This window comes from Grampus griseus, assembly GCF_964374135.1.
Source record: "Grampus griseus genome assembly, chromosome: 2".
Taxonomy (NCBI): Eukaryota; Metazoa; Chordata; class Mammalia; order Artiodactyla; family Delphinidae; genus Grampus; species Grampus griseus.
The window spans coordinates 91,889,699-91,903,465 of record NC_139018.1 but is presented as its reverse complement, the minus strand read 5'-3'; the positions used below and the strand labels follow the sequence as shown (position 1 = coordinate 91,903,465).

The following is a 13,767-nucleotide window of genomic DNA, read 5'->3' as shown; positions in this document are numbered from 1 at the left end:
AGTTATATTTTCAGCAAATGTTTGGATGATTGAAATTGTGCTAATTTGGGAAACTATGTTAGGAAAATAATGTCCATATCCTCAGGCTGGCCCATGATCTATTGCCTCTTTTCAAGATGATATAATGTCTGTTTTTCTTTTGTTTTGTTCTTGTCCAAGAGTGCTCCACAATCTCAGAATAAACCAAAAACCATCATGCACTAAGATGTGTGCACCTACATACACATGCATGCATCTCCCTCACACTCACACACTTTCTCTCTCACATACACAAACACACACACAACTACTCATCAGAAGTTCTCTATTATGCCTGAAAGCAGGCAGCACTAAGGCCAACTGCAAATATTATTCATCAAATCTGGACATATTTCTTCAGACTTTTTCTGGTAACCATAGGTAGAACCTGATTGTAGAGGAGAATATGTTTAGCCACTAGATACAGACTGAAGATATTTTGAAAAAGTTATATTCATGAATGCTGCATCGAAATTGTGATATGCAGAGAGAAGTTCTTAAATAGTGCCCAAACTATAACATATTAATAGGAGACTGGATTATGTCTACAGGACACTTGTTTTGTGTAAGTTATAAAACTTAAAGTCAAGAGGATTTCTCATTTGTGAGACCCCTGTGTAAGGACATGTAAACATTCCTTTGCATTTATAAAGAGAAAGCTGGTTTCTATGCAAAAGATCCTTTGAATTTAAAAAGACAAAGTCTGATTTCTATGGTTATTTTCCTAGTAAATTTGCCATATTAAACATACAACTTTTGGGAATTCCTTGGTGGTCCAGTGGTTAGGACTCCATGCTTCCACTGCAGGGGGCACAGGTTCAGTCCCTCACTGGGGAACTAAGATCACGCATGCTGTGCAGCACAGCCAAAAAAAATACATAAATAAGCAAACATACAACTTTTATCTGGATTCAGACCTGAGAATTTTGTGTTATTCCTTCTAGAGATGCTGTATATCATCCTGATAGCTTTGCTGTCTATTTAGGGACCTTTGTGGGTTATACAGAAGTAGAGTGGCTAGACCAGTTTTGAAAATTAAAAGATTTTCTCATCCAAGCCAAATTTTAGAGTGTGGTGATTAAGAACCTGGGCTCTGATGATAGATCTCATTTCAAATTGCAGATCTACAACGTATTAGCAGTGTGACTTTGGGTAAGTCATTTAACCTTTTAAAAGATCCATTTCCTTCCCATTTAATTTTGAGAGCCAAACAGGATAATACATGTAAAGCATTGAGCAGTGCCTATCGTACTCAATAAATGTGAGCTACATAATAATTGTTATTACTGTGAGTACCAATAATACTATAAAGGGCTACCTGGATGTACCTTCTCATCCCCAGTGCTCTCAACTCTGGATAACATTCTGTAGAGCCATGGGAACTTGCCTCAGGCCATGCCTCCCTGATGATTACCTTCTTCTACTTGATCAATTCTGCTTTGTCCAGGCAGGGGAATTACACAAACAGCAAAGTGGTCATTTACTAGGAATGCTGTAAGCTTCAGCACGGCTTTAAAGTTGACGGACAGAAGCATCTCTGAAGCACATTAGTAATTTGGTTTAAAAGAAAAAGCTCAATATTAAAAAGTGGGCATAGCCCAAAGTTACTGTAGGCATTTTCAAAGCATTTGAGAATGTTTTAGAAGTTATCTATAGTCCAGGTACAGCACAAACCTCTTTCTCTTTAACATACAGCCCATGGGACATAAAGAGACTCTCTCTGCACTTATGAAAGCAGTTCTTATGGGTCAGTTCCATTTCTCATTTGAAAGGAAAACTGCACCTGGGCAAGGCTTTCCTGGTAACAGAAGCCAAAGGCAATGTTTGGATCTACCATTAAATTAGAGACTGTTGGAAATTCTAGAAACAAAAACCCCATTTGTTCCAGAAATAGCACTATTTAAAGAGTGCCTGGCACACAGTAGGTCCTCAAATTATATCTGGTGAGTGAATGAATGAATGAATGAAAGGATGGATGAGGAGGTAACTTGGTGGTGTCTCTCTTTGTATTTTGACTTCAGAGGCACCAGAAACTGTTCAGCCAGGTGCCACGGCCCAGCCTGCCAGCTCACATTCTTTGCCACACATTAAGCAGCAGCTGCGGAATGAAGACTGCTACCACGGCAAGCTGAGCAGGAAAGCAGCAGAGAGACTCTTGGTAAAGGATGGGGACTTTTTGGTTCGAGAGAGTGCAACATCTCCTGGCCAGTATGTGCTGAGTGGGCTACAGGGAGGCCAGGCAAAACATCTTCTCCTGGTGGATCCCGAAGGCAAGGTATTATTGACCCCCATTAGAGTTTCACAGGATCTTGTGATTCAGGTTGCTCTGAGTGATAGGTCTAAAGCCTGATACTGAAGAGTGTTTAAGGTTAAGAGTTTACTTTTTCTTGAACCCTCCAGCTAGAGCAGGAAGTGGTAAATAGAGGCTAGTGGAGGGGTTTGAGTGGGAGCCACCCTAGAGGATCACTTAGAGGACAGCCTCTTTCTGCCCTTCTCAGTGCAGTTCAGTGAGTTAAATGAATACCTCCTACATGGAAGTACAGGAATTCATAGTTAACTATTGATCAGTATCACATACAGAGTCCTTGCTCTCAGGGTGCTTATAATTTCATAAGACGATGCTTAAATAATTATGGATGAATAACATAAGAATGGTTCAACCAAAGCATTATGGTGTTTCTCAGGATAGAAGGGGGTGCTCCGATTGAGGCAAACTGAAAAGGCTTCTTGCAGGGTCTGACATGTAAGAGGAACCTTGAAAGAGGGCAAAAGTTTTAAAGGGAGACATTTGGAGCATAAGGAAGGAATCACAGGAGCAAACAGAGCGGTAGAATGGTATTAAATAAAAGAGGTATGGCTAGAGCGGAGGATACCTGTAGACAGAAATGATCCTGGACAAAAAACAATTATCAAAATAGTAATAGTAAGTTCTTCTCTATAAATAATTACTATAAATGTCAGTGGATTAAACTTCCCAAACAAAAGATGCAGAATAACTGGATGGAGAGCTAAATGGACAGGATCCAACTACATGTATGCTATTTATAGGAGGCTCACTTTAGATTTAAGGACACACATAGGCTGAAAGTGAAAGGATGGAAAAAGATATTACATGCAAATAATAACCAAAAGAGAGCAGAGGTGGTCATACTTTTATGAGGCAAAATATTTGTAGGAATATATATGATAGAATGTATCAAAAAGTAACATGGCAAAAAGGTTGCTTGCAAATTTGGATTGGGTGACAGTGTTTACCATTTTCCTAACTGGGAATGACAGTTGCTTTAAAAAGGTAATGGGGGGGGACCTTAAATATGGCAGAGGAGTAAGACGTGGACATCACCTTCCTTCCCACAAATACATCAAAAATACATCTACATGTGGAACAACTCCTACAGAACACCTCCTGAATGCTGGCAGAAGACCTCAGACTTCCCAAAAGCAAGAAACTCCCCATGTACCTGGGTAGGGCAAAAGAAAAAATAAAAATCAGAGACAAAAGAATAGAGACGGGACCTGTACCTCTGGGAGGGAGCTGTGAAGGAGGAAAAGTTTCCACACACTAGGAAGCCCCTTCACTGGAGGAGACGGGGGGTGGATCGGGGGGAAGCTTCGGAGCCATGGAGGAGAGCGCACCAACAGTGGTGTAGAGGGAAAAGCGGAGAGATTCCTGCACAGAGGATCTGTGCTGACCAGCACTCACCAGCCTGAGAGGCTTGTCTGCTCACCCGCCAGGGTGGGTGGGGGCTGGGAGCTGAGGCTCGGGCTTCAGAAGTCAGATCCCAGGGAGAGGACTGGGGTTGGCTGAGTGAACACAACCTGAAGGGGGCTAGTGCGCCACAGCTAGCCAGGAGGGAGTCCACGAAAAAGTCTGGAACGCCTAAGAGGCAAGAGACCATTGTTTCGGAGTGCACGAGGAGAGGGGATTCAGAGCACCGCCTAAACGAGCTCTGGAGACGGGCAGGAGACACGGCTATCAGCATGGACACCAGAGACGGCCATGAAATGCTAAGGCTGCTGCTGCAGCCACCAAGAAGCCTGTGTGCAAGCACAGGTTACTATCCACACCTCCCCTCCTGGGAGCCTCTGCAGCCCACCACTACCAGGGTCCCATGATCCACAGACAACTTCCCTGGGAGAACACGTGTTGCACCTCAGGCTGTTGCAACGTCACGCTGGCCTCTGCCTCCGCAGGCTCGCCCCGCATTCTGTACCCCTCCCTCCACCTGGCCTGACTGAGCCAGAGGCCCCTAATTAGCCACTCCTTTAACTGCCTCCTGTCTGGGTGAAGAGCAGAAACCAGAGGGCGACCTACATGAAGATGCGAGGCAAAATCCACAGCTGAACCCAGGAGCTGTGTGAACAAAGAAGAGAAAGGGAAATCTCTCCCAGCAGCCTCAGGAGCAGCAGATTAAATCTCCACAATCAGCTTCATGTACCCTGCATCTGTGGAATACCTGAATAGACAACGAACCATCCCAAAATTGAGGTGGTGGACTTTGGGAGCAACTGTAGACTTGGGGTTTGCTTTCTGCACCGAATTTGTTTCTGGTTTTATGTTTATCTTAGTTTAGTATTTAGAGCTTATTATCATTGGTAGATTTGTTTATTGATTTGGTGGCTCTCTTCCTTTTTTTTTAATGTAGATATATGTATATATATATGTGTATATATATATATATTTTTTTTCCTTATTCTCTTTTTGTGAGTGTGAATGTTTATTCTTCTTTGTGTGATTTTGTCCGTATAGGTTTGCTTTTACCATTTCTCCTAGGGGTCTGTCTGTCCATTTTTTTTTTTTTAGTATAGTTTTTAACGCTTGTTATCATTGGTGGATTTGTTTGTTAGTTTGGTTGCTCTCTTCTTTCTTTTTTTTAAATTTATTTTTTAATTACTTTTTAGTTTTTTTATTTTAATAAAATTTATTTTTTATTTTAAAATTTTTATTTTCTTTCTTTTCTTTCTTTCTTTCTTTTTTCTCCCTTTTCTTCTGAGCCTTGTGGCTGACAGGGTCTTGGTGCTCTGGCCAGGTATCAGGCCTGAGCCTCTGAGGTAGGGGAGCCAGGTTCAGGACATTGGTCCACCAGAGACCTCCTGGCCCCACGTAATATCAATCGGTGGAGCTCTCCCACAGCTCTCCATCTCAAAGCTAAGACCCAGCTCCACTGAACGACCAGCAAGCTCCGGTGCTGGATACCACATGTCAAACAACTAGCAAGACAGGAGCACAACTCCACCCATTAGCAGAGAGACTGCCTAAAATCATACTACGTTCTCAGACACCCCAAAACACACCACCAGACGCGGTCCTGCCCACCAGAAAGACAAGATCCAGCCTCATCCACCAGAACACAGGCAGCAGTCTCGTCCACCAGGAAGCCTACACAACCCACTGAACCAGCTTTACCCACTGGGGGCAGACACCAAAAATGGGAACAATGAACCTGCAGCCTGTGAAAAGGAGACTGCAAACACAGTAAGTTAAGCAAAATGAGAAGACAGGGAAACACACAACAGATGAAGAAGCAGGGTAAAAACCACCAGACCTAACAAATGAAGAAGAAATAGGCAGTCTACCTGTAAAAGAATTCAGAGTAATGATAGTAAAAGTAAAGATGATCCAAAATCATGGAAATATAATTGAGAAACTATAAGAATGGTTAAATAAGGACTCAGAAGAACTAAAGAGCAAACAAACAATGATGAACAACACAATAAATGAAATTAACGATTCTCTAGGAGGAATCAATAGCAGAATAACTGAGGCAGATGAATGGGTAAATGACCTGGAAGATAAAATAATGCAAATAACTACCGCAGAGCAGAATAAAGAAAAAAGAATGAAACGAATTGAGTACAGTCTCAGAGACCTCTGGGACAACATTAAATGCACCAATATTCGAATTATAGGGGTCCCAGAAGAAAAGAAAAGAAAGGGACTAAGACAATATTTGAAGAGATTATAGTTGAAAACTTCCCTAATATGGGAAAGGAAATAGTCAATCAAGTCCAGGAAGCACAGAGAGTCCCATACAGGATAAATCCAAGGAGAAACATGCCAAGACACATATTAATCAAACTATCAAAAATTAAATACAAAGAAAAAATATTGAAAGAAAGGGAAAAGCAACAAATAACATACAAGGGAATCCCCATAACGTTAACAGCTGATATTTCAGCAGACATTCTGCAAGCCAGAAGGGAGTGGCAGGACATATTTAAAGTGATGAAAGGGAAAAACCTACAACCAAGATTACTCTACCCAGCAAGGATCTCATTCAGATTCAATGGAGAAATTAAAACCTTTACAGACAAGCGAAAGCTAAGAGAATTCAGCACCACCAAACCAGCTTTACAACAGATGCTAAAGGAACTTCTCTAGGCAGGAGACACAAGAGAAGGAAAAGACCTACAATAACAAACGCAAAACAATGAAGAAAACGATAACAGGAACATACATATTGATAATTACCTTAAATGTAAATGGATTAAATGCTCCAACCAAAAGACATAGACTGGCTGAATGGATAAAAAAACAATATTTGCTGTCTACAAGAGACCCACTTCAGACCCAGGGACACATACAGATTGAAAGTGAGGGGATAGAAAAAGATATTCCATGCAAATGTAAATCATAAGAAAGCTGGAGTAGCATTTCTCCTATCAAACAAAATAGACTTTAAAATAAAGAATGTTACAAGAGACAAAGAAGGACACTACATAATGATCAAGGGATCAATCCAAGATGAAGATACAACAATTGTAAATACTTATGCACCCAACATAGGAGCACCTCAATACATAAGGCAAATGCTAACAGCCATAAAAGGGGAAATCGACAGTAACATGGTCATAGTAGGGGACTTTAATACCCCACTTTCACCAATGGGCAGTTCATACAAAATGAAGATAAATAAGGAAACATAAGTTTTAAATGATATTTTAAACAAGATGGACTTAATTGATATTTATAGGTCATTCCATCCAAAAACAACAGAATACACTTTCTTCTCAAGTGCTCATGGAACATTCTCCAGGATAGATCATATCTTGGGTCACAAATCAGGCCACAGTACATTTAAGAAAATTGAAACTGTATGAGGTATCTTCTGTGACCACACCGCTATGAGACTAGATATCAATTACAGGAAAAAAATCTGTAAAAAATGCAAACACATGGATGCTAAACAATACACTACTAAATAACCAAGAGATCACTGAAGAAATCAAAGAGGAAATAAAAAAATACCTAGAAACAAATGACAGTGAAAACACAATGACCCAAAACCTATGCGATGCAGCAAAAGCAGTTCTAAGAGGGAAGTTTATAGCAATACAACCTACCTCAAGGAAAAAGAAACATCTCAAATAAACAACCTAATCTTACACCTAAAGTAATTAGAGAAAGAAGAACAAAAATACCCCCAAAGTTAGCAGAAGGAAAGAAATCATAAAGATCAGATCAGAAATAAATGAAAAAGAAATTAAGGAAACGATAGCAAAGATCAATAAAACTAAAAGCTGGTTCTTTGAGAATATAAACAGAATTGATAAAGCATTAGCCAGACTCATCAAGAAAAAAAGGAAGAACACTCAAATCAATAGAATTAGAAATGAAAAAGGAGAAGTAACAACTGACACTGCAGAAATACAAAGGATCGTGAGAGATTACTACAAGCAACTCTATGCCAATAAAATGGACAACCTGGAAGAAATGAACAAATTCTTAGAAAAGCACAACCTTCTGAGACTGAACCAGGAAGAAATAGAAAATATAAACTGACCAATCACAAGCACTGAAATTGAGACTGTGATTAAAAATCTTCCAACAAACAAAAGCCCAGGACCAGAGGGCTTCACAGGTGAATTCTATCAAACATTTAGAGAAGAGCTAGCACCTATGCTTCTCGAACTCTTCCAAAAAGTTGCAGAGGGAGGAACACTCCCAAACTCATTCTACAAGGCCACCATCACCCTGATACCAAAATCAGACAAAGATGTCACAGAAAAAGAAAACTACAGACCAATATCACTGATGAACATAGATGCAAAAATCCTCAACAAAATACTAGCAAACAGAATCCAATAGCACATTAAAAGGATCATACACCACGATCAAGTGGGATTTATCCCAGAGATGCAAGGATTCTTCAATATACACAAATCAATCAATCTTATAAACCATATTAACAAATAGAAGAATAAAAACCATATGATCATCTCAGATGCAGAAAAAGCTTTTGACAAAATTCAACTCCCATTTATGATAAAAAACGTTCTAGAGAGTAGGCATAGGGGGAACTTACCTCAACATAATAAAAGCAGATGTGATAAACCCACAGCCAACATCATTCTCAATGGTGAAAAACAAACCATTTCCTCTAAGATCAGGAACAAGACAAGTTTGTCCACTCTCACCACTATTATTCAACATAGTTTCAGAAGGTTTAGCCACAGCAATCAAAGAAAAAGAAATGAAAGGAATCCAAATCAGAAAAGAAGAAGTAAAACTGTCACTGTTTGCAGATGACATGACACTATGCATAGAGAGTCCTAAAGATTCTACCAGAAAACCACTAGACCTAATCAATGAATTCGGTAGGGTAGCAGGATACAAAATTAATGCACAGAAATCTCTTGCATCCCTATACACTAATGATGAAAAAACAGGAAGAGAAATTAAGGAAACACTCCCATGTACCATTGCAGCTAAAAGAATAAAATACCTAGGAATAAACCTACCAAAGGAGACAAAAGACCTGTATGCAGAAAACTATAAGACACTGATGAAAGAAATTAAAGATGATACAAACAGATGGAGAGGTATACCATGTTCTTGGATTGGAAGAATCAACATTGTGAAAATGACTATACTACTGAAAGCAATCTATGGAGTCACGGCAATCTTTCTCAAACTACCAATGGCATTTTTCACAGAACTAGAACAAAAAATTTCACAATTTGTATGGAAACACAAAAGACCCCCAATAGCCAAAGCAATCTTAAGAAAGAAAAATGGAGCTGGAGGAATCAGGCTTCTTGACTTCAGACTATACTACAGAGTTACAGTAATCGAGACAGTATGGTACTGGCACAAAAAAAGAAATATAGATCAATGGAACAGGATAGAAAGCCCAGAGATAAACCCATGCACCTATGGTCACCTTGTCTTTGATAAAAGAGGCAAGAATATACAAAGGAGAAAAGACAACCTCTTCAATAAGTGGTGCTGGGAAAACTGAACAGCTACATGCAAAATAATGAAATTAGAACACTCCCTAACACCATACACAAAAATAAACTCAAAATGGATTAAAGACCTAAATGTAAGGCCGGACACTATAAAACCCTTAGAGGAACACATAGGCAGAACACTCTATGACATAAAACACAGCAAGATCGTTTCTGACCCACCTCCTAGATAAATGGAAATAAAAACAAAAATAAACAAATGGGACCTAAGAAACTTAAAAACTTTTGCACAGCAAAGGAAACCATAAACAACACGAAAAGACAACCCTCAGAATGGGAGAAAATATTTGCAAATGAAGCAATTGACAAAGGATAATCTCCAAAATATACAAGCAGCTCATGCAGCTCAATATCAAAAAAACAAACAACCCACTCCAAAAATGGGCAGAAGACCTAAATAGACATTCTCTGAAGAAGATATACAGATTGCCAACAAACACACGTAAGGATGTTCAACATCACTAATCATTAGAGAAATGCAAATCAAAACTACAATGAGATATCATCTCACACCAGTCAGAATGGCCATCATCAAAAAATCTACAAACAATAAATGCTGGAGAGGGTGTGGAGAAAAGGGAACCATCTTGCACTATTGGTCGGAATGTAAATTGATACAGCCACTATGCAGAACAGTATGGAGGCCTTAAAAAACTAAAACTAGAACCACCATACGACCCAGCAATTCCACTACTGGGCATATATCCTGAGAAAACCATAATTTAAAAAGAGTCATGTACCACAATGTTCATTGGAGCTCTATTTACAATAGCCAGGACATGGAAGCAACCTAAGTGTCAATCGACAGATGAATGGATAAGATACAGAAGATGTGGCAGATATATACAGTGGAATATTACTCAGCCATAAAAAGAAATGAAATTGAGTTATTTGTAGTGAGGTAGATGGACCTAAAGACTGTCATATAGAGTGAAGTAAGTCAGAGAGAGAAAAACAAATACCATATGATAGCACATATATATGGAATCTAAAAAAAAAAATGGTTCTGAAGAACCTTGGACAGGAATAAAGATGCAGACGTAGAGAATGGACTTGAGGACATGGGGAGGGGGAAGGGTAAGCTGGGACGAAGTGAGAGAGTGGCATGGACCTATATACACTACCAAATGTAAAATAGCTAGTGGAAAGCAGCCGCATAGCACAGGGAGATCAGATCGGTGCTCTGTGACCACCTAGAGGTGTGGGATAGGGAGGGTGGGAGGGAGACACAAGAGGGAGATATGGGGATACATGTATATATATAACTGATTCACTTTGTTATACAGCAGAAACTAACGCACCATTGTAAAGCAATTATACTCCAATAAAATGTAATTGGGGGGACTTTCCTGGTGGTCCAGTGGTTAAGACCTTGCCTTCCAATGCAGGCAGGTGTGGGTTCGATCCCTGGTCAGAGAGCTAAGATTCCACATGCCTCGGGGCTAAAAAAAAAAAAAAAAGGAAATATAAAACAGAAGCCATATTGTAACAAATTCAATAAAGACTTTAAAAATGGTCCACATCAAAGGAAAAAAAATCTTAAAAAAAAAATTAAAAAAAATGCAATTGGGAATGAGAAAATTGTTTACTAAGGGATCCAGAATTGAAAAGTATCTTTATTTTTCTTTATTCAGCAGTTACCTCATTCAAGGATATGTCTGTTTTTACCCTATGATTGTTTATGCATTTCAGGAGAACCATTATCATTTAACCTAAATACATTTGTATTTCCTTTTCAAGGTGAGGACCAAGGATCATGTATTTGATAATGTTGGCCACCTTATCAGATACCACATGGATAATAGTTTGCCAATCATCTCTTCTGGAAGCGAAGTAAGCCTTAAACAACCAGTGAGAAAAGATAATAATCCAGTACTTTTGCATTCCAACAAATGACAGTATGGAAGTACCATCACACTGATACTTCAGGAAAGTCCATTTTGTATTAGGACACAAAAATAATTCACACTTGGTTTCTAGATAAATTAGAGCACAAACTGCGAACTGTATCTTTCTGAGACCATCATGGACTAGGTCCTTTATAAAACAAAGAACTAACAAAAATTGATCTTCAGAAAGTGAAAATCAGAAAAGGGGAAGAGGATGGGTCCCTTTGAAAAGAAAGTATACATATGCACGGATGTCACTTTTTAAGGCCATATTGCATTGATAACAAACTAAAAAAAGCACAATTAAAATTTCACGTGCTGAAGACAACTTGAATGAACTGCTGGGGCAGTGGTATGTGCCTTTCAACTTGATAATTTGGGGACATTTTCATATTGGGGAGATTAGTTCTAAATGTCTTCATATTCTATAACTATAAAAACATTTGCCAAAAAAGTTTTTCCTTGTTATAAAAATAAGAAGCCATTTGCTTAATAGTTATTGACTTTATTACATTTTCTGTTTGGTAACCCTTTCACCTCAGTGTTAAAATAAATTTGACATTGAATTTGGACTGTGTCTATACCAGTGGAATCAAATCAAAGGCCACTGAAAGCATTGGTCAGTTTCATTGGCCTGTCCCATTTGCTGTTTAAAGGGCTGGAGCCCAAATGTTTTGTCCTAGTATTTCTCAATCTTTGCTATTCGGACTGTTTGTATGCAACATATGACAAACTAAAGAAGCCAAATCTATGTCATTTCTGATTTCATCGTATTTCTCCCTCCTTGCCTCTCCCCCTCACCCTTCCCCCCAAAAAAGAGCTCATGAGTGCATGGATTTAAAAGATGGCAAACAAACCAGTGTTCTTCATATTCAGTCTCCAAATTGGTTCCATTCTTATTTAAAGCACCGAATTTATTTTAAAGTATGGGGAAATATCCCCTTGATTGGTGGTGACTGAATCATAGGCCCTCATCTACATGTATCCTTAGCACCTTTTCTAGATATGACCAGGCAGAATGTACCAGGGAGAAAACACTGAATGAAACAATTGGAAAGGTTTGACACATGCAGGCACACTTGGTAAACCAACGATGTAATGAAGCGTTGTGTAAGCAAAAGCACTGGACTGGGCCTCATTGTGACCTTGAGCAACTCGCTGAACCTGTCTGGACTCCAGTTTCCTTGTCTATAAAATGAGGGAGCTGGGCTAGGTGAATTCATAGGTCCATTTCAGCCCTAACATAATATGAATTTATAAAAGACAAATTTTTCATTTATTAGGGGTCAGTGTGGATAACCAGTCTGTATAATTAAGCTTGAAACTGCAGCTTTTTCCTTTAGTCTGTGTCTGTGCTCATTGAGATCATCATTCAGATAGCAGAGATCTGGAGGCTTTCAGTCAAAAACACTGAAACTTTGGAAAAATATAAGTGATGGTAGTAGAAGTAGATTTGGTTATTTTGAGTGGCAGAAAACGGCTTCGGTCTCAGCCCTCTACCTGCCTTTGCATATAGAGATATGGCCATTATTTTAGAGTTTTTTGTGTTTATTTTTTTTATCTTGAGTTATCTGGACAATTGCCTTAATTCCACTTCACTTTGGATGTGTAGATACAACTTAATCTTTGTAATTGTGAAACGTTTGCTAAGTTTTAAGTAACATGAGAGAAACTTGTTTCACAGAGAAATCATCAGAAACCAAGCACACTGAACTCTAGTATTTTTATGTGAAGGTTTATGCTTTTAATTTACTTTTACTGCCATTGGCTTCTTAGATAGGTTTGTTTCCTTTTATACAACTAGGAAATAATGTATGTTTCCTCAATTTTGCATACACTGTAGTTCTTGATTATTTGTCCTCATAAAGGGGATGAGCATGGGTGTAAATCAGTGAAGTTTATGGGTGATCTTATTATCTTAACAGAGACAGAGCAGGGCTGTGGTCTCCTTCTGGTTGAGCAGAGTGATAACTGGGTGGCCAGAAGAAGTTCTTGATAGAAGATGATGCAAAGAGTATAGCTGGCCTGAGCAGGACACATAGATGGTCAGTGTTTGACTGTAACGGTGTGGTAGTTGGATGAGCAAACACCACACCTGCAACAACGGGCACAGTTAAAGGGAAACAACAAAAGAAGTGTTTGCCTGCATGCTCTTTTGATGTCACATCCTTATCTTCATCTGTCTTAAGGTGGAAATCCATTTGCATATAAATACCTGTAAACAACTTAAAAATAATAAATGGTTATTGCTTTGTGATGACTGACAGTATATGTCTGTTGTTTGGGATTTGGAAAATTTATCATCTGTAGGATGTATCAGGGTCCTGACAGGAAACAGCTGGCTCACTTAAATTAGGTGACTAGAGGAGAGTTTGATAAAGGGACTATTGACAAAGGTGTGGGCGAAGTATGGAGAAGCCACAAGGGAGGATGCAGTGGTCTTCAACCAGTGAAGGAGTAGGGGAGGGAGCAGTAACGGAATCTGGTGGGAGAGCTGTGTGAAAGGGCTGCCTTTTAGGAGCTGTGGCCTACAGAGGAGGCACTTAACCAGCCCTGGGGACTCCACTGGGAGGAGGCTAAGGGGCATTATGCTCAGTGGACGAAGGAT

The 13,767-nt window shown here is 39.3% G+C and overlaps 1 protein-coding gene across 3 annotated transcripts in view; it reads left to right on the top strand.

Annotated features, from left to right (window-relative positions):
• Positions 1 to 13,371, top strand: part of SHC4 (SHC adaptor protein 4) — a gene marked incomplete at its 5' end in the record, with an annotated part of 124,300 nt that extends 110,929 nt beyond the window's left edge. For 2 of the 3 annotated variants that reach the window (XM_082647512.1, XM_082647511.1), the window contains 2 exons: positions 2,040 to 2,293; positions 11,011 to 13,371. In XM_082647512.1, coding sequence (XP_082503638.1) covers positions 2,040 to 2,293; positions 11,011 to 11,166 — 410 coding nt within the window. In that variant the 3' untranslated portion in view covers positions 11,167 to 13,371. Of the gene's footprint in view, positions 1 to 1,140; positions 1,171 to 2,039; positions 2,294 to 11,010 lie in introns of all 3 variants that reach the window. The other variant, XM_082647513.1, reaches the window with a different exon arrangement.
• Between the last annotated feature and the right edge of the window lie 396 nt (positions 13,372 to 13,767).